Source organism: Poecilia latipinna, unplaced genomic scaffold (assembly GCF_001443285.1).
Source record: "Poecilia latipinna isolate Pla-1442-1.1 unplaced genomic scaffold, P_latipinna-1.0 Scaffold132, whole genome shotgun sequence".
Taxonomy (NCBI): Eukaryota; Metazoa; Chordata; class Actinopteri; order Cyprinodontiformes; family Poeciliidae; genus Poecilia; species Poecilia latipinna.
In genome coordinates this window covers 1-20163 of record NW_015112748.1, presented here as the reverse complement: position 1 = coordinate 20163, position 20163 = coordinate 1, and the positions used below count along the sequence as shown (strand labels likewise).

General features: G+C 38.0%; 2 protein-coding genes across 6 annotated transcripts in view; both read right to left on the bottom strand.

The window, feature by feature from the left end:
• Positions 1–8182, bottom strand: part of slc12a7b (solute carrier family 12 member 7b) — a 69333-nt gene extending 61151 nt beyond the window's left edge. For 4 of the 5 annotated variants that reach the window (XM_015028645.1, XM_015028646.1, XM_015028648.1 and 1 more), the window contains exon 1: positions 7896–8182. In XM_015028645.1, coding sequence (XP_014884131.1) covers positions 7896–8082 — 187 coding nt within the window. In that variant the 5' untranslated portion in view covers positions 8083–8182. The remainder of the gene's footprint in view (positions 1–7895) is intronic. The other variant, XM_015028647.1, reaches the window with a different exon arrangement.
• A 7242-nt stretch (positions 8183–15424) lies between these two features.
• Positions 15425–19878, bottom strand: LOC106945170 (myelin-associated glycoprotein-like; the record flags this gene model as incomplete). Its single annotated transcript, XM_015028644.1, has 7 exons — positions 15425–15645; positions 15806–15839; positions 16877–16961; positions 18299–18334; positions 18435–18713; positions 18790–19095; positions 19412–19878. Coding segments are annotated over 3 exons (1036 nt in total), but the record flags the coding sequence as incomplete, so codon positions are not given.
• Positions 19879–20163: the final 285 nt, after the last annotated feature.

Sequence of the window (20163 nt, the reverse complement as noted above, 5' to 3'; positions counted from 1 at the left end):
ACTCATCAGTGCTGCATTAAGATAGGACTTAATGGAAACCTACATGTTGGTTTCATATGTCCATGGTCCATTGTTCTGCCCGACTTCAACAATTACGCTAATGTGAACTTCTCTTCTGTAGGCTCACATTTCTAACCTCAAAATAAAGTTATCGATCGACTGCACAGATGGAAGATGAGTCAATATTTAACCTGAAAGCAAGGGCATGTGTGAAGGACATAGGAGCTCTTTCTTCTCCAGCTTCTTCACTCATATTCATAGAATATTTTGTAATTTGAGAATAATGCAGTCAGAAGTCCAGATAAGCCTGTCGCAATAAACAGTTAATAGCATGGTAAATTATTTTTTTTCTTTAATTTACTATATTTTGTTGTGTTTTATTTAGGATATTTAATATACATTCCAGCTTAATTTTATAAGTTTTCTTTGCAAAATTAAAGCTCATTGGTCTTTGGTAACTTTGCATTGTTATTTCATTATCAATATATTAGTTGTAAACAGTCTCAAAACATTATAGTTTATCACATTAATTAGTGGGACAATTTATTTCCCCACCTATGTCTAGATTCATTTGATATAATCTAAAAGCATAAAAAATGTGACAAATGGATCAGTAATTTAATTTAAAAAAAGCAACATTTTTTTTAAATCACCCATTAGTCTGATTTACTCATGTTATAGAGAAAAATAGTTTCAACTGAAGAAGCAAAACAAAGCCCCATAAAGGTGTCTTGTATTATGCAATACTAAACTGGTCTTCAAAAGAAAAATAACTTTTGTTCTCAAGAACTGTGGCAGTCTCCCAGTGCTACAAGAGTAAAGTAGCAATCCATTAACTGATACCAGTCATCCCCTCCAAGCATTTCCGATAACTAACCAGTGCCCCCTGGAGGGTAAAGAATGAATCACAGATTAAAATTGTTGCAGATTACAACAGAAGGTGTAAGCTCTTTATCATGTCATGTGGGTTAAGATCATGATCATTGTCAAAAGTCATCTTATTGCTCGATGCCGTGTTATACAACACAATAGCAACTAAAGTACAATGTTAGGTCACATGGCTACTGGTGATGGCATCACACGAACTTTTAGGATACCAAAGAGATGAAACAAGGAAGATTTTTTTCCACCTCTCATTTTCAATATAAAAAGACTTGCATTGTTACAGATCCTGCTTTGGTATCTTGCTTTTTATTTAACCAAAAGCTGACAGTTCAAGACTAACCAAGACACAACGTTGCCCTCTTCTGACCAGATGTGTTATCTATTTTGAACCACTAACACAAAAGATTTGTACTCAAATGTTTGTGGGGGAAAAAAAGCTAAGTCATGTTAACATTGTAATCTGGGGTTAAATGACTACTGGAAAAGTTTTTTGTTTTTTTTTGTTTTCAGACAGAACTTTACAATATTTTGCAGAAAGTACACCGTGGCATATTTTTGTGACTATTAAAGAAGGGTGCCTAGCCCAGGTAATTTGTTTCATTAAACATTTCAATAAAATGTATGTAGAGAAAGGAGACTGCGTGGTGCAGCTGAGCTCAAGTCTCAATATGATGGTGGAGAAACTAGTTCCAACTAGATTTGAGCTGTTAAAACCTAAAGAGAACAGCTGGGGAAGAGAAAGGGGGAAAAACAACCTCTGCATTGGCTAAAGAAGAAGACAAATACATGAAGCTTTCCACAGCAGTCATGGAAAGCTGCATCTGTACCATCTTAAGTAACACAGCAGTATTCATCCATTAAACATTGTAAATAGCGTATGGGACATAGCATGGTTTGGCATGCCCAAAGCTCAGGTTATGTAACCCTTTAATGGTCATCTAGATTACATATTTTTAACAAACATTCAGACAATACTGGGTAAAAATTGACTTGGTTTGTCTCATTAGATCCATCTAAGACAAAATATGCTACAAAATTGTTTGAATAAATTGATTAGTGTTTGATTTAAAAGAAAATAAACTAGTTGTTCTCATTGGAACCATGTTATTTCTCAGTGTTGTGCCATTCCCAGCACTAACTTTTTTTGCCTCTCAGCATTATTTACTGCGTTAGGAAAAGACAACATGGTTGAAATGAGTCACAGTGAATGCCTTCCTTAAGTCTATAAACGCATATTTAGAGAACAGACATGGGGGGGGGGGAAATGGTAACTTTTTTTCCATTATGCAAGTAAAGGAAGTCATCCACAACGGCAGGGCCTCAGAAATATAAAAAAGCCATTTTTTTTGTACAGAGCTTCCACAATGATAGGGAATTTATTTAGGAATTCCCACCGGTCAAAGTTATGCCGACCAACAGGCAAATTGGTATTTTATGAGGTGCTTTGTCCATACGGTTAGGTCATCATTGCTAGGTCTGCATGATATTAAGAAAACGTGAAATCCGTACTACGGCTGTCTATTAATAGCTAAAACTAAGTCCTTATTAGGAATCTGTTGTTTCTCAGCAAGATTTTCTAAAACCAATTCACATTTAGATCTTTGAGCCTTTATTTCCCTCCTCTGATTTTTATACCAAACATTTCGGCTGTCAAGTCACAGATAGCATGATAAGTGATAAGACATTACATGCCAGACAATGGCCATACATACATGTTAGTGCCCCATGACTTTGGTTTGGTGTTCCACGGAGAAAAAACATGATGTATGTACAGTCTGATCTACGATCCTTCATGGCAGCATTTGCAATGAACTGTGTAATTACAGTACTTTCACCTATTCTGAGCTAGAGGGAGATTTGAAGTCACCCCATCAATGGTCTTTCAATTTATGGCAGGAGATAATATCTGTGGTTATGTTTTTCAGCTTTTAAAATACTTAGTTTAATACACTTAATATTATTCTGCTCTTGTCCAAATTATTTTGCTTTAATATTATCCCTCTCCACTACCAGACAAGGAAACTATGCGATGCATGAAATCAAAATAATGAGCATTCTAACATCCTACTGCAAAAAAAATATTCAATACATCAATCAACAATAGTTAACTGGAAAAGTTGTTTTTGACACCTGCAATCTAGGCAAAGAAACACATTAGTTGTAAATTTTTATAAAGCAATATGCATAGAGTACAGTGCCTCTGCAACGTCAATAAATTTGTGATATCTTGTGCAGTCGAAATTTGAGACTAAATCTTCCCATCACAGCAAAGAAATTATTTTTCATGATCAAAAATCCAACACTTATTTTTTATTTTTTAGCTTCAAACCTTTAATTTTCAAAAACTTTCTATTTTAAAGTTGCAAAAGCTTATGAACCAGACCCACACAGTTGGCACACACACACGAGGCCATGTGTGTGTGCTGCCATATGAGATAAGGTGCATACTGATCAGGTTTTGGCTGAGCAAGAAGCTCTGTTTACTCCAGATGTCCGGAGAAGCTACCATCTCCGGACATCTGGATACCAGTATCCTTGGTACCAGTTCACAGTGGAATAAGAGGCAATCTGTGTCCTTCTTAAGCATCAGAACTAAAGCTGAACAACAGTTTCACTGTTTGGACTAAAGGTTACCTCGTCTCTACAGAGGAGTATGTTCCTCAGGGTGTACTGTGAATAGAATAGGATTCTGGATTTGTGCTGCAGTTTGAAATGCTCATCTCTACTTGTCGTGGTCAGAAATGAGTCACTTCTCATTAAAAACAACCATTTGACTTTAGGTTTATCCCATGGCTCCTCTTGAGAAATGTTAGTGGTTTCAAGTTATTTTTCTACAAAGAAGGTCATCTGTAGCAGCAGCTCAAGCTCATCGCTCAGGTCAATTATTGAAACTGAAAACTGTTTAATAGTTACTCTATACATACACCCTTTTCTCCAGTAGGTTTGACATCAGCAAGCATTTCACAGGTTTCCGTTCATTCTGTTAGAATGAGGGAAACACCAACAAAATTTCTGGTGACCTAAAAAAGGCAACACTTCTTAGAATAAAAAGCAATAATTCACAAACAATCTTGCTTCTTTGTTCTTAACCACGGCTTTCTCTTTTCTATACAACGCTTTATCTTTAGAAATTCATTTTGCAACCATGAACAAAACAGAACAATGTTCCAAATCAGATGTACTTTAGCATATGCCACCACTTTTTTGATGGAGTTGAATGACTTTCTAAAAACCAAATACAGCCCTTTTATTACAACTGGAAAGTCACACAAACGGTTGCACAAGTTTCCCAATCAGGCACACCTTTCCAAGTAAAAAAAAAAATGAAACAGAGAGCAGAAGCAAGGCCAGATATGTACACTCTGCCCTGCATTACTAAAATTACCACAAGGTGTTTCCTGCTGTAATGGAAAATGCCTGACCGTCCATCACGCTAACATTTCCGAAACCCATTTTCTCACTGGGCTACTGTTGCAGAAAATGAGTTTTGGAAAATGATTCTCTTCATCATTAAGATTTGTTTCAGAAGATTCACCTGCAGATGAGGAAATAAATCATCACAAAAGTCTTACATTCACTGCAATCCATTGTGCATTGATTGCACAAAAAAAATTGGAAAAAGAAGGAGGAAGTAAAGCACCAAAACTAGATAAACGACAAAAACGGCTTCGGGGAAATGACATACAAAGGACATGCTTTTTGGAGTCCTCACCAAAAATCGTTTTTTGCTTTTTAATCATAGTTAGAGGATATGGATTGTGAATGTTTTACACTTTGAATGAAATGCTATAATTGAAATTGCCTATGGTCCACACTGTCTGGTCGTGTGAATGCCTGCTGCATGTGTTCACAGGAGACAGTCTTCCTCAGGATCAAGTAACAGAGACTTATTAAAATATGTGCTGATGAAAGGCCACACACAATCTATTCAATGGTTGCCTAACAGAGTAATTTATAGCAGTGGCCGTGACAAACCTAACAGTGAGCACACATGCCACCATAACTATAAAGATTTGTTTCCACAACACGTCTTCCAAGTCACCAGCTGAGATTTGACTCAAACTGAGTCCATGCACTGAAACGGGATAGACCGGTCTCGACTTGTTGTGTTTTTTGTGTTTTTTTTTAAGAAGGAAATCATGTGGATAACATGTTCATAGCTTTGCTGCTTGTTGCTGACTAGGCTTTGTTCAACACACCTATCAATTCAGGACACTTTTATGCAATACAAAAAATACTCAACACATTTTTAATTTGTCCAAATATTTGGGAGCATGTTTGAATGATTAGCAGTAGTTCAGTGCAGTCACCAACTCACTTGTTACTCGCTCAGTGTTTTGCTGTGGCTCTGAGCCAGAGAAACATTTTTCAGGCTTAACACAACACACTGGCTCGCTATGTCAATAGCCAGCCTCTTCTGTGTTACCATGATTCATTACAAGTTTATCAACCACTCAATTTACCCTTACATATATTTTTTTTTGTTCATTCATCCATGCTGTCTTTTTAGAAGACCAAAGCATCAGCTTGTTTCATTGTTGCTGCTCTCCAACTGTTTTATGAGTTTATGGCTAGATTTTACTGTGATAAGTGAAATATGTCAGATGGATCTGAGTAAAGCAGCTCATAAAAACTCCATTCCAACCAAAACGACTCAAAACCAGATGAAGCCCAGTGTGTCCTACTGATCACGACTCAATACACACACCAGACTGTTCCCACACACATACACACCCAGCCATCATTGCACTGTAGTTTTGCACGCTTGCATGACCAATACTTCCTGACAATTATTTTGGAGCCTTCTACCTACCTGTGTGTTGCTATAGTGACCATGTTTGTCAGCTATTGGAGGACCAAGGTCTGAATGCAAGAAGAGCAAAGAAAATAAAGCAAAAGGATTTCACTGAATGTTAAAAATCCTCAAGAACAATACAACAATATAGAGTTAAAAGTGGATAAGCGTTGAAAAATCGGTTATTAACTGTAAAAGGACGATCAATTTTTCCCCCAAGATGTGATCTGTCACTAGGAAACTCTAACGTTCAATCTTTTTCCAGTGAGAAAACATGCCCTACAAAAGCCCCAAGTCACAATGACAGAAACACTCTTCATTGTGGATGTTATAGCTGACTGAAGCAGACTCAATGTTACCATTGAGGTGATTGAAGTTAAGGCAGCAAAAGAACAGAGATAAGAAGCAATTTCAAAGGAAAATGGATTTTCTAGAATACAGAAAAAATACTTTTGTAGAACACTCTGCTGTGTCCCAGAGCTTAGTGAGCAGAATGATCTCCTACTCAACAGACACAATGCAGGAGCATAAGAGAACCTCGGTTGCCACGGGAGAATCCTTATAATGCCTTTTCTATTTTGTAATAACTTTTCAAGTATTGTATAATAAACTGTTTTCAGTCTAGTCAAATGTATACAGATATTAAACATGACATTACCATTATGTCCAAATAAACTTACAATAACTCAGTTTTAGGATGGTCAACAGCACAAAAGTTAAACTTTTGACTCATGCTACATTTGGCAACATTTCAGACAATATATAAATAAATACAATGAAATTGGCAGGTCTGGCTTTTCAAAATCAGTCATCAAAAAAACTTCCAGGTCACACTGAAAGCAACAATTTTAATCTTGCAAAGTCTTATTGCACTAGAACTCTGCAAGGTATTTTAAGTAATGAAATTTGAAGCATGGGAATGAAAATTTAAATAACAATTTTCGACAGTAAGTGTGTGATAATTCCTGCAGCCGAAGAGCATGACACACACAAAAAAAGAGAATGATACAAAGAAGAATGTCGAAAATTGATTAAAGCTGATCGGATAACAGCAAAAGTTGATAAGGTATCCTTTTCCCCAGAAATCTTTCTGTCATGGAACGTTATAATATCAACTAAGAAATTTCACAGTCAAGGTAAGGATTTGCATTCTTTAGGAAAAACACTGCTGTTTTAGTAATGCTAGACATGCACATTGTGCTATTTAATCACTTTGCTTTTCTTTTTTTAAATATCTGTCAGTAAAAACTACATTTCACAGTGTCTGCTTTCTCCCCCAGCAGGTGTTAATATCACTTCTGTTCTTATAGAAGATTAGCAACCACTCTGGTCAGGAAGGGTACAACAAAAAATGTCCATTATCTTTTTGTATCCCCTTACATGATCAATTTTAAAGAAAAATCTGAATTGCCTTAAACAGGCAAAGCCAGGACTAAGCTTGACAAAATTCAGATTTCAGAAATTGGACCCAAAATTCTAATCAATATATCTCTAGAGAAAACTAAAGTAAAAGAAAAATAATCTGCACACAAAAATAATTACCTGTATATATAAAAAATAAATAAATAAATAAATAAATAAATAAAAATAAAAACAGCTTGTCCTTAAATCTTGCTTTAAATGAGAGCTGAATTTTCTTGATTTAAGAGTTAGGTTAAAATATGAATACAGAATATTTGCTACCAAGATAGACCAGTTTCACGTACCTTAAATTTATTTGGTGAGATTTATATTTAAAGATATGACATCAGACTTTTGGGACATCACTGAGGGGTGACTGAATCTGGTCGTTCCACTCGACTCTGCAGTGATTTGTAGCGCTAAACAAACGTCTGACTGCTATCAATTTTATATGAAGTCAGTTTGTTGAAAGACAAACCCCATGTTAAATCCACTATTGGTATGTTTAAGCTAACTTAGTAAAATCTAAAAAATGTATGTGATATTCCCCTACACGGAGAATTTTAATGAAGATTCCACTAATGACACAACACACTGTAACAATATTTGTAACTTAACCTTTTCGCGGGTTGTACTGTACTAGCTTCTTCTCTACGTCGGTGATTTTGGGGGTGCAGTTACCCCAAAACTTAATTAACGCACTCCAGTAAACAGCACCACAACCAATACCCGAACGAAAAACTAAGTCTAATCCCCCGGAGACAAGTGAGATAAGAAGTGGGACACGGACTAATGTCTGAGCCAGCTGTCTTACCGTACTTATTAGGTTCCCTGTTGTACTCCAGGATATGTACCGCCGGCTCGAACACGGTGCCCGGAACACTGCTGCTGCTTCCACCGGTGTCTGGTGCCGGGTGAGCTCCAGTGCTGCCCGAACGTTCTCCCTCTTTGCCAGACGTCTTTCCAGTGTTTACAGGCACCACCACAAATCTATCCCCCATGTTGTTTTTCCCTCTAGTTTTTTCGCTTTTCGCGCTAACGGAAAGACTCACCACTTGGTTATGCTTGCCCGAGCCGTTAACGACGCTCAGGACAGGCTCACGCGCTGATCAGAGGATTGATTACAGTAGAGTAAGGCCCGCCTCCAAGGTTTTCTAATTGGTCAAGAGTTCTCAGGAGCGCCGTCACTCACCAATGGAAGCAAATCAGAATCATTTGAAATTAGTTAACTATCTAATGAGGAAGTTTTACTTTTTTTTTAATTTCCCACTAACTAGAAAATATTACATATTTTAAAATAAAGACGTAAAAGTGACATAAACATGTTTTTACACACCATATCAACAGTGGTGGGTCTTGCCCTGGGCGAGCCTCTACTTGTTCTCTTCAACAGACACAAACATTCACACCACCGGCGCATATTTATATTGAAATTTTCATTCCGTCAAGTAATTTTTTTAGAAAAATGAAACAGGTATATCCTAGAACATAAAATAGACTATTTAAAATATGTATTAATAAAAGTATGTAAATTTTTTTCTCTTGCAAGTACCAATTATTTAGTCAATTAATTAGATAATAATAAGCTTTGTGCATCATTACATATGCATGTCACTTCAAACATTACAAGTCTCCTTAGTGATCTTTAAATGATAGTGTAATTAACACTGACCCTGAATATCCTCTGCTATCTATAGCCCTGCCACTGCTCTATCTGCAAATCATTCTAATTTAAAAAGTAGTGATAGTTTAGTCATTGAGCCCACAGCCATCCTTAATAACTCTGGTATGTGCAATCTTAGAATAAATGGTTTGTCAATACCTCAGGATAGAATGACCACTCATGTTTCCCAGCAGTTTTGACACATAGTCTCCAGGGTACAGGTTTTAAACATTCCCAGAAATTAAACAGAAAATTAAAATCACAATCCCCAAACATGTAAAATGATTTTTTCCTTTTTTCTGTAGTATATGTATGTATATATATATATAAAAAGATTGAGGTGCTGTAAATACAACCGGAACCTCCCCACCCCCCCAAAAAAAACCTTAAAGGCATGTGGATTGTAAACGTAGCCCCTGAGTTCACTGAGCACTAGCCTTAAAGGAAGCAACAGGTCATTTCACCAAGTAACACAATCTCAGCATAACAAAATACTTAATGAAACATGATAATTTGAGGTCAGTATATCACACTAAAGTCTCGGTTTGGAGTTGTGTTTCTGTAACTCTGCATACAGAAACACAACTGTACGCATCCTGAACTCCAGAAATGTACAATTAAGACTCCCTGCTTAATAGCCAGATAGAAAATTATAATGAAAATTACTATGATGAGCACAAAGAGACCGACAACACCACTAAAGGCAATCAGACAAACCCAAGAGCTTGTTTAAAGAACCCCCCCTAAAAAAGTTATATAGCACTTTTCTACTAGAATCTAAACTATGACTGCACATCACTGTGAATTTGCCGCCCACAGGAAGGAACATTATGGTGACAGCGCCATGCTGTGGGGATAGTTTTGAGTGGAGATCAGAAAAATGGTCAGAGTTGGATGAAAAATGGATGAAGCAATATTTAAAATATTGTACCATTTTGAGGTTGTGTTATATCATACAAAGTTCCAATAAAACACCCTGAAGTTTGATAAAATGTGCTCAGAACTTTATGAATCAGACCTACTGTAGAGAATTCTTTTCTGGATGGAAAGAACATGACAGTGTTAAAAGTAACTTTTAATTGGTTCTTTTTTTTATCTCCACAGTTTATTTATTACAGTAACATAAAGTATTAAGTGTTAATTATCTTCAGGGAAGAAGACTGGATCCAAACTTGTCTTAACACCCCATTACAACTTTCAGGAATGTTCCTTGTCTTTGAGTCTCTATCTCAACTAACTTACTCTAATTAAAAAAGGGAATGCCGTGTATGTTATATATTACCAGTTTAATGGACTTAGACCACATTTATTTTTTACTCTCATAAATTTGGACCAATAAATACTATGTACTTGACATCCAACCAAAACATATTTGAAGATATTCTGGAAGAAGTCCAGACACCACTCAGAAAGTAATTGCTTGAAGTGTGTCACACGGACCAAAAATAGACAGCTGGCAGAACAGTTGGATGACCGATGACTGGGAAATGTCAATGGGGGTGGAAATGGCCCCTGCTGGCTGTACGGAGGCCTTTTGAGTCAGTTCTCTTTTCATTCTAAGTGATAGAAATACCGGAGAGATTTGATGTTTTGCCGGGAAGATGTACTAACGCAGAGGATGAATGCAATGTATGCAGGGTGTGAGATAAAAACACAGGGCTGACAAAGTCATTTGTAATCCACCATGTCCATGTTGTTTGTTTCATCCGCAGCTAAACTCATCACCTCAATATAGAGTAATTCATAGGCTGGAAGGAATGAATTGCAGATTACTTGTGTACCAGAACAGCTGCAGTCTGTAAGGGTTTTGAGTGAGAGAATGTCAGGCGTTGTTTTTAATCCATCTCAGATTTCATAACCTCTAGTTCAGCCTTCTTTCTTTTTGTTAGCGCCACCACCATCCCCAAATCATGATCCATAACTGTTCACACTATCATTTTGTAACCCTTTGCATTCTCTCCTGTAGTTGTGACATGTTACCCCTGACACTGTTGTCCACTCACTCCACCCTGCCTCCAATGTCTTTTGCTCAGTTTGCTCACTTAAAGAGAGGAAAGCTATCTATTTTTTCCATCCATCCATCCATCCATCCATCCATCCATCCATCCATCCATCCATCCATCCATCCATCCATCCATCCATCCATCCATCCACTTTCTCTTATCCGGGGCCTCCTCCCAGTGAGACGCGCCCGGAACACCTCACCAGGGAGGCGTCCAGGAGGCATCCTAACCAGATCCCTCAACTGGCTCGGGCAGTTGAGGTGCCCGAGCCACCTTTCCGACAGAGGAAATGTGCCGACATTTCCTCTGTCGGCACCTTCTCAACGTGAAGGTGCAGCGGCTCCACTCTGAATCCCTCCCAGATGACTGAGATTCTCACCCTATTTCTAAGGGAGAGCCCAGACACCCTACAGAGAAAACCCATTTTGGCCGCTTTTATCCGTGACCTCGTTCTTTCAGTCATGACCCAAAACTCATGACCATAGGTGAGGGTAGGAACGTAGATCAACTGGTAAATCGAGAGCTTTGATTTTTAACTCATCTCTCTCCTCACCACGATGGACCAGTACAGCGCCCACTTCACTGCAGACGCTGTGCCAATCCGTCTGTCAATCTCCCGCTCCCTTCTTCCCTCATTCATGAACAAGATCCCAAGATACTTGAACTCCTCGACCCAGAGAAGGCACTCTACCCTTTTCCGGCTCAAGACCATGGCCTCGGATTTGGAGGCACTGATCCCCATCCCGGCCACTCTATTTTTTTTCACCCGTTAGAATAAGTTAGATGGGAAGATATGGAGGATCAACAAAAACTGTACAAAACAATCTAGGTAAAAAGTGCAAAAGTTATTTTCACATGTTGCTTAAGTAATGAGCATCGGATTCATAGCAGCCTCAGCCTGGTAAAATAAACAACAACAAAAAAACAGCATCTGATTCTATGCTTTGTTTCGCAGAAGGAGTGGTCTCTCGGATATTGACAATTGCTTGCAGGAGACATGGATTCTGTTGAAGTTTTAAATTAATAGATCTTATTTTACACAATTGCTAATCTTTGGATATCATGTATGTAATGGGCTTGCATATACACACAACATATACAACATTTTTGCTGATCAATAAAATATCTTATACATTCCTCCTGCTTTGACTTTAATTGCTTAATGTTTGGAAGCGTGATCAATACAAACTTAATGACTTTGTTCACTTCCTCCCCAGCTTCAACCCTATACAGACAGACTACAATTCTGATTATCATTTGCCATCTCTTCAGAGCATCTTTCCTCCTTTTCTACCACTCTCAACCTAGCTCACAAGGCCCCATACCTAGAAAGTGGAAGCGATTTGTGATGTTCTCTTATGTAATCCAACCTTCAACCCACCATCCAATCCTACCACACACTTCACCATTGTCTCACTTTCCTGTCAGTGTCTTACATCACCCTCAACAGTTTTTTTCTGCCACATTACACATTTCCTCTGTCGGCAGTCTTTTACATGTTTTCCCAAAAGCCCTGCCCCCATGTGACTTCATCTTTAACATATGTGGCCGCAAACTGTCATTTGACTCAACTTACAGATGTTGATATTTGTGATATGCGAGCATATCCAGTGTCATTTTACGAATCATTTGGATTTACTTTCAGAATGCCACTGAAGGGCATGTCTGTGCAGCTGACTGCTATACGCAGTGAAATATAGAAAGTGCAGCCCATAAGCAGTCCCCTCCCGTCAGACTCTGTTGTCACAGCGATCGCCCACTGGGACGTAACTGAGTAAACAGGCTGCAGAGGTTAAGTTGTTGACAAGGGGGTTTCAGTAGGATACATTAATTCCCCTTAATTCAACTTTATGATTGTACGATGATGGTAAACATTAGCTGTGTGATGTACAGAGGTTTGTTAGAGAATATTAGAGATCAAACAGCATCATTCTAAAGTACAAAGGGTATGAATGCTCTGGCTAATGTGATGAAAATTATTTTAATTTCGCTTCTTATGCTATGGCTGTTTGTTGGAACCCTAAGAAAACCCTCCCATGCCTTAAACCCACCATAATGTGTTTAGAAGCGGCCCTGTGAATTGTTTTCAATTAATAGCTCGTGCTAACTATGAATGTCTCTCTCAATGTAAATACCTCTAACCACATAATGGACTTCCTCCAGGTTCTGGTTATATGTGAAGTCCTGTTCCTAAGGTTTCCTGTGTCTGCCTCAGCTGTGTCAGGGAAATTACTGGAGCCAACGCTCCATGGGTGGGCTGAATGTGGGTCAGTTATACAGAATTAAAAGAAGCTGTTATTCTGAAACAGGTCCCCTGTTGATTTGTCACAGCAGAGAGGGATGGTGGGCAGGGGTGTCTCCTTAGTTTGTAAAGTCTCATCAAATCTCAGTTGGGAATGAGGTGCTGCGTGGTTACAAGACAGCTGCCACATGTGTGCAGGAGTAAATGATTCTGTATGTTGTGCATGTTGTTATCATGCCTAAACAGTTCTACAATTTTATAAGCTTATCATATTCATTAAAATCTTTGTGAAAGTTACCTGAGCTGGTTCACTTCAAGTAACTTCAAACCATAAGAACATGGATATATTTCACCCGAATTCAGTTTTATTTGGATAAAAGGTGTTTTATTTCAAACACTGAATTAATTAGTATCCGAGTACTAATTGTGAGATGGGATTGTGAGTTACTATAGTGGGAAGCTGTCCAAAGAGGGCTGTCAGAGACCAGAGCTGATGTTAGCGATTGTAGACGGAGATATTTTAGAGGCCCGTTTGTGCCTGAACGAAGATGGTGCACCGTAACAAGATCCCAAGGCCTGTGCAGAGCAAAAGGGTTGCTGTCATTTTACCTAGATCAATGTAAGCAGATGGGAACCACTCCACCACCTCTGGTACTGCTGTGACCGTCTAGATGTGCAAAGAGCTGCTCTTGTTAGGACTACCTTTTTCAAAAACGTCTAAATTATCTTTCCTGTGTTTTAGTGCAAACATTTAAACTGATTTGTTTGCTTGAGTCCTGGTGTGAGTGATGTGAAGGAAACTGGTTGCAAAAGTTTCATCAAGTTAAAATGCTAAAACACATTCAGGAACTGCTGGAGTGATGCTGCCCTCTAGTGGATTTATCTGTCATTACATAATACCTTTTTTCAAACTGCTAGTTACTCCAGTCATCATAAACCTCAGCAGCACAACAAATAGTTTTGCACTGCAAAACAATCAGAACTCTGCAGAGTAGCTTTTTCTAATAAAATCTTTCCATTTAAATCAGTTGCGAATAACAACTGGTTTAAATGTATAGAGAATTTCGGAAACAAGGCACTTTTATATGTTTTTATGAAAATATAAAAATTAACATCATATAGTCAACAATTGTGAAAACCTGTAACAGACACTGAATGCCATTGTTAAAATCATCAATACTCATCACATATGTTGGTCAATGTTCCATTTATTACAGTTCAAAAGTAACTAAACAGGTAGGTTTGAGTTGAAGTTTTAGTTTTGAGGTGCATAGACAATGAATGCAAGAAATGCTGCTTCTCCGTGTTTGGTTCTGGTTCTAGGGATGCAGAGCAGAACCAGAAGACCTAAGAGGTCAATACAACAACAGCAGATCTTTAATGTATTGCGTTGCTAAACCATTCAGTGATTTGTAGACCGACACAAATATTTAAAGCCTTTATTTTCTCTCTGAACTACAGCAGCTGGCGTTCTCACTGGCTCTCAAATGGTGAAAATCATAATTAAGATAATATGTCGGGTTTATTTAAACCTTGAAATTGACTTAAATCCTAAGACTTTAATAAAGCAGATTAACACCAGTTAATTAACTTGCCCAGATTTCTTCCACCTGTTTCTCTATTGGAAATCTAAAGAAAAATACCTGGTAGATTTATTTAAATCTTTTGTTCTTTTTTTCTATTTTCAGTATCAGAAAAATTGCCTTCTAATGAGGTTCATTTGTCAGATTTAAAGTACCTGAAAATGAAAACAACCTCTAAGCAGGCATTAAGATCCCTTTCTTTATTAACCCAATGTTTCTGAATGAAAAAGTTTTTTTTTTATTTGTCTGATGTAATATTCTAATTTTAAATGTGTTTTCATAAGCTGTTAACAGAAAATCTGAGCTCACAGAGCACCACTTCCCTGACTCCACTCAGCTCCTTCAGACTAGCCAACAGCAATTAGCAAACACCTGGTGGAACTGCACATCCGCTGAGCTCATTATAAGAGCTACTTCTCAGTGCAAAGCTGGCACAAATGTTTCGTAAAGGACAGGCGTTTTTAAAGAGACACAAACATACACATATATAACATTTTTATAACAACTTAAGTTACCATTATGCAATAAAATAGCACTGGAAAACACATAATACTGCCCCTTTGAGTAAATGTGCCGTTCAAGTATTCTAATTCCATGAATATGACTGAAGATTGCTTTGAATGGTTGTATAAAGATTTTTTTTCATTGCATAACTTTTTAGGGCAACTCCACAAATATCATAAATAGATCAGTTAGATCAATTGCAGCTATCATTATTACAAAGTAAGGCCAGCAGTTTGGGTGTGATAGATTAGAGATCCCAATTATTTAACAATTAGCAGTAAAATCCTAATGAAAACAGGTTTTCTTAGATGAAACTAACATCCTACAGACAGAAAGTGTCTTTATCCATAAGAGGTCACTGTTTATTCCCTTGTTTTGATGACCTCTGGGCAGTCAGACTCTGCTGAGTTGCTTTTTCTTAGAGATCTGTGTGTACGTCGTCTTCTGTTGCTGCCTGCTGCTACGCAAGGAGGAAGATGTTTAATCAAGAAGTTTAGATCCTCATGTTAAACAGCTCCCTCAGTGGTACTGGCCCACAAATCAAGGCCCAGTTAGTCAGTAACTGGAGTCTGTGGGAAGTCAGAAGGGAAAACAGAAATATAACAAACAGATAAAACAGTCATGATTACCAACAGATGATTTTGACTCTTTTAAAGAGCATATTGATACATAATTTGTTCATGATGATTTTTTGTAATCATGACGGTGTAGTATTACAACTACACTGACCTGTGGTGGGGTTGGACTTTTGACCTTTACAAACCTGGAAGAAATAATAGAACAGTGAGAATAATTATTGTGTTTCATGATTCAAGACAGGAACAAGTTCTGGAATTAGTAGTGAGTGAGTCTGTAGGATGCAGACGTTTTTGGAGCCCAAACTATTTATTTTTACACATAAGAAGCTCAGTGCATCCAGAAAACAAATCAATCTCTTTCCTCAAAATTCTCCCCACCAATGTGTCATTATGACGATGCTGGAAAAAAGCTTTGCAAATTGATTAAACTGGAAAACCAAGAAATCACATTTACATAAATTACAAAAACAAAATGTATACACAAATACTTTTTTAGATTTTAGAGTAATCTAAGCAGATGTAAAGGTCCATCAGGCATTGCAGAGGCTACCAAGAATACGCTACTGAAAATATACCACTGGTTGTCTGGCCCTCTCCCAACTGGTGCCAGTGGAAAGTGGAGGCCACCACCTTGTGAAACTATTTCAGGTGACTTTGTTTCTGTGTGTAACACTGTGGATGAGTTGTTCCAAACTTTTCTTTCTGGTTTTGGTTTTTGTGTTGAACAACATTAGATTTAATGGAACAGAGTCGACATTCACCGTTTGGGAAGCTTTAGAAAAAAATTAGATGAGGTAACAAAAAATAAAGAATATTTTCTTTGTTTAATCAAAAATAACTCAGGTACATTAAGTTACGACAGAGGTTCAATTTTTGAAATGTAATTAATGTCTTAATTTTATATTAAGACCATATAATGTTGAGGGTATTTGTTATTTATTTCAACAAAAATAAATTCAACAATTAAAAAAAAAAATATATATATATATATATATACATATATATATATATATATATATATAATTAATTTGAACAAAACTTTTTTCGTCCCATATTGTCATACTGAGGGACTTCTGTGTAGAACTTTTAGGAAAGAAATTAATTTAATGCAATAATCAAGAGTAAGAACGTTTTAAACAAAATGTAGAAACAGTTAAGTGCTGAGAATAGTTTCCAGGTGTACATTTACTCAAGTTCACAAAATACTGCTGAAAATACTCACCACATGACGATTTTGAGCAGGCAGATAAGTATGACAACAGCGACTGCTACAATAAGTGTAATCTCAATTTGAGAACTCTCAGCTCCTGGGAAAAGAAGAAGCGAAAAAACCTGAAGACAGATATTTCTGACGCTAACCATTAAAACAACTTCTTACACCATTGTAAATATGTTACTTGATAACCATTTGTATAACAAGGTAAAACATGACTTGCAAGCAAGTAGTTAGCTTTTTGTTTTATAACTAAAAACCTCAACAGTTTGCCTTTACTTTGATGTTGAATATAAAATACAAGAAGTATGGAGCAACTGGAGGCTGACCAAAACTTCATTTAATTGATTGTTTTTTTGCAGAATCAGACAAAGAAATCTTTTTGACTTCAAGATGTATACCAGATGGCAATAAAAGTCCAAAACAAAAAAAACAACCTAACCAGGGTGTTTGGAGGGGGGCTTCGGAAAGACAGCCAGATACTGATGTGTGTCGACAAAGAAGTTGAGAGACAAAGGAGCAGAGAGTCTGATGTGCGGCGACAAAGGAGCAGAAACCTTGCAGGGTGCTAGTGACGGAAGACCCTGAAGTCCTGAGGTCAGCCTTGTGGTGAAGGAACCCACAAAGAGGATTCGACTGATGGAATGCAGAAAGAGGATCTGGATGTCTGCCTTTCGGCCAGTGGAACCCAAAGGCTTGACGATCCTGTTAGTCAGGAGGCCAAAACAGAGGAGGAGCTTGAAGGTTGGGGGCCAGCATCAGCTAAAGAACTGTAAAGTCATCCCATTGAGACCTGGGGATGTCTTTGACCCAATGCTGAGGCCTGGTAGCTGAGGACCCACAACAAAGCACTGGGGACAGCGGCGGGTCAACCTCGACCCTCTTGGACACAGAGTCACTGTGGAGCTCAGGAACCGAGGAGCTAACTCCATTAAGTTCAGGTCACAAATTATAAATCCAAGGGGAAAGGATGGCAGGGAACAGATGGGAAGAATAATGGGAGTACATGAGAGGAACCAGCGAGGAGTGACTGAGAATAAGGTGCTTTAGTACTGGGAGATAGAGTGCTGAACAAAAGACCTGGGTTGATGAGCTAGCTGATTGCAGGTGTGAGGGGAGAGAGCAGAAGGCAGACTGAGAGGGAGATTTAGAGAGGGGGGACGTGGCACAGAAGTCGTGGGAGAGTACACAAGGAACTAGGAAATAAATTTAACACTAAAGAATAATTAGACACACGAAATAAACTAGAATCACTAAGAAAAGACTAATCCAGGTTAGTCTGGATCTATTTTGATCCAGACTAACTGGATCAAAATAAGAAACTAACAAGGAAAAATAATGAAACAAAAATCAGAATCAAACTCCAAAACAGCTCAACAACCCAGGTTCCTAACAGTGAACAGAAAATTCTTCAGAGAAATAGATGGGTACCTTTTCTTTCAACGGCTTTATGAGTCGGCTCAATCACTGAATGGAGAAAAATAAAAGCTGAATCAATGTGATTGTTTAAATATGTTTTCATTTGCAACATTTAAATAACTTGATTTGGTGACTCAGCCACAGTAACATCCTTCCATATTTCTCTATTTACCTTTTTGTTTTACAGAAAGATGAATCTCTGGAGATGTCTGACTACCAACATCATTCGTGGCCGCACAGTAATAAATTCCCTCCTCAGTGACCTGGACTCCATAATTTTCTCCTTCAGCTACTTTCATGGCTCCATTTGTGCTGTTCTTGAACCAGGTGAAGACTCTGACGGGAGGATTGGCTCTGCAGGAGCAATGCAGCTTCACCCAGTTGTCTTCTGATGAACTGATGGATGCTGAGGTTTCTTTGGGAGCATCTGAGGAAAATGTAGCAAACATCCAGATTACTGACAAGAACCAGCTAAACCATGATGTTCTGGTGGTATTACTTACAGGAAAAAAAGAGAGTGAATTTTGCCATTGCTCCCTTATCAGGTTTCTTGTCATTTACAGGATATCTGGCAGAGCAGATGATGTTGAATCCATCATATATGTATGACAGAGTGATGTTCTGCTGGATTGTAGTTGTAAACGTTCCATCTGTGTTCCTCTCCATCTGTCTGTGAGGGTTTGGCTGGAGGTTCAAGGCGAGTTGAGGAGGTGAATATGGACAGGGAGTGAGAGCTGAGCACGTTACGGTGACAGAGTTATTCTCCTTCACGACACCTGAGATATCAATCCTGGGGCTCCAAGCAGAATCTGTGCTTTCACATCACACACACATTTTACACAGTGAGATACAGCAGACTGACTCCACTTTAAACACTTGTTGAGCAAAGCAAAATGGTGTATGATAAATATGACGGTTAGAGCACATTGAAAGATAAAGTTAGATAAAACATCCACTTTGTGTTCACAAACTGCTTTCTTTAACTCTGGATTCTGATCCTGTTGTCCAGAACATATATTATTTTACAGTGAAGTTTCATGGAGTTTGTTTTACATCAAAAATGCATCATAATTCATTTTCTCTACATATGAATATCAAATATAAATAAAAACAAAAGGCTCTCACCTTTAATTATTAAAAGAACAGGATCACAGACAGCAAACGATCTGAGAAGCCCATTCTCAATACTGAAGAAGTAACGGTCTGTATGACTTGGATGTATATTAGAAAACACAGTTGTGCAGTTTTTCTCACTCAGATCTCCAATCATTTTCATTTCATATTTGTTTTTTGACCAACTGCTGTTGTAAACCACAAGACGTGGATAACTGGCAACCCAGACTGTAGATCTTATCCAAATTCCAGATGGTTTTCTTTTGCCGTCAACCTTCATTTCCTTGTGGTCAGTAAAGCTACATGGAATTAGCAAACAGGATCCACTCAGAGCATTAATATGTTTTGGCGCAATAATGTTGATTCCTTTGTGGGTCGACTGACAGTCGGTCTGAACTCCTGTAAAAGTAGAATAAAGATGGACACAATATGAAGCAAAATGGTCAAGAAGAGAAGTTTTCTGACCCGTAAACTGCAACCTGCTACATGTGGAGCATTTAAACAAAATCAGGATCTATTTCTTGGGACTAGAAAAATAAATGCTTCCAGCAATGTCTCCAAATAACAGTGACAGAACTAAGGCTGCAGTGTGAACAGTGTGAACACAGCCTTAGTGACCCAAATGACTCAATCCCAGTTTTTTTTTTTTTTGAGTAATGCGACCTGTATCGATCTTTTCATTACAGTCTGAACACTACAGGTTGGATCAGTGTTGTGTTCAAGACCACCTAACCCGAGACCAAGACAAGACCAAGACCAGAGTG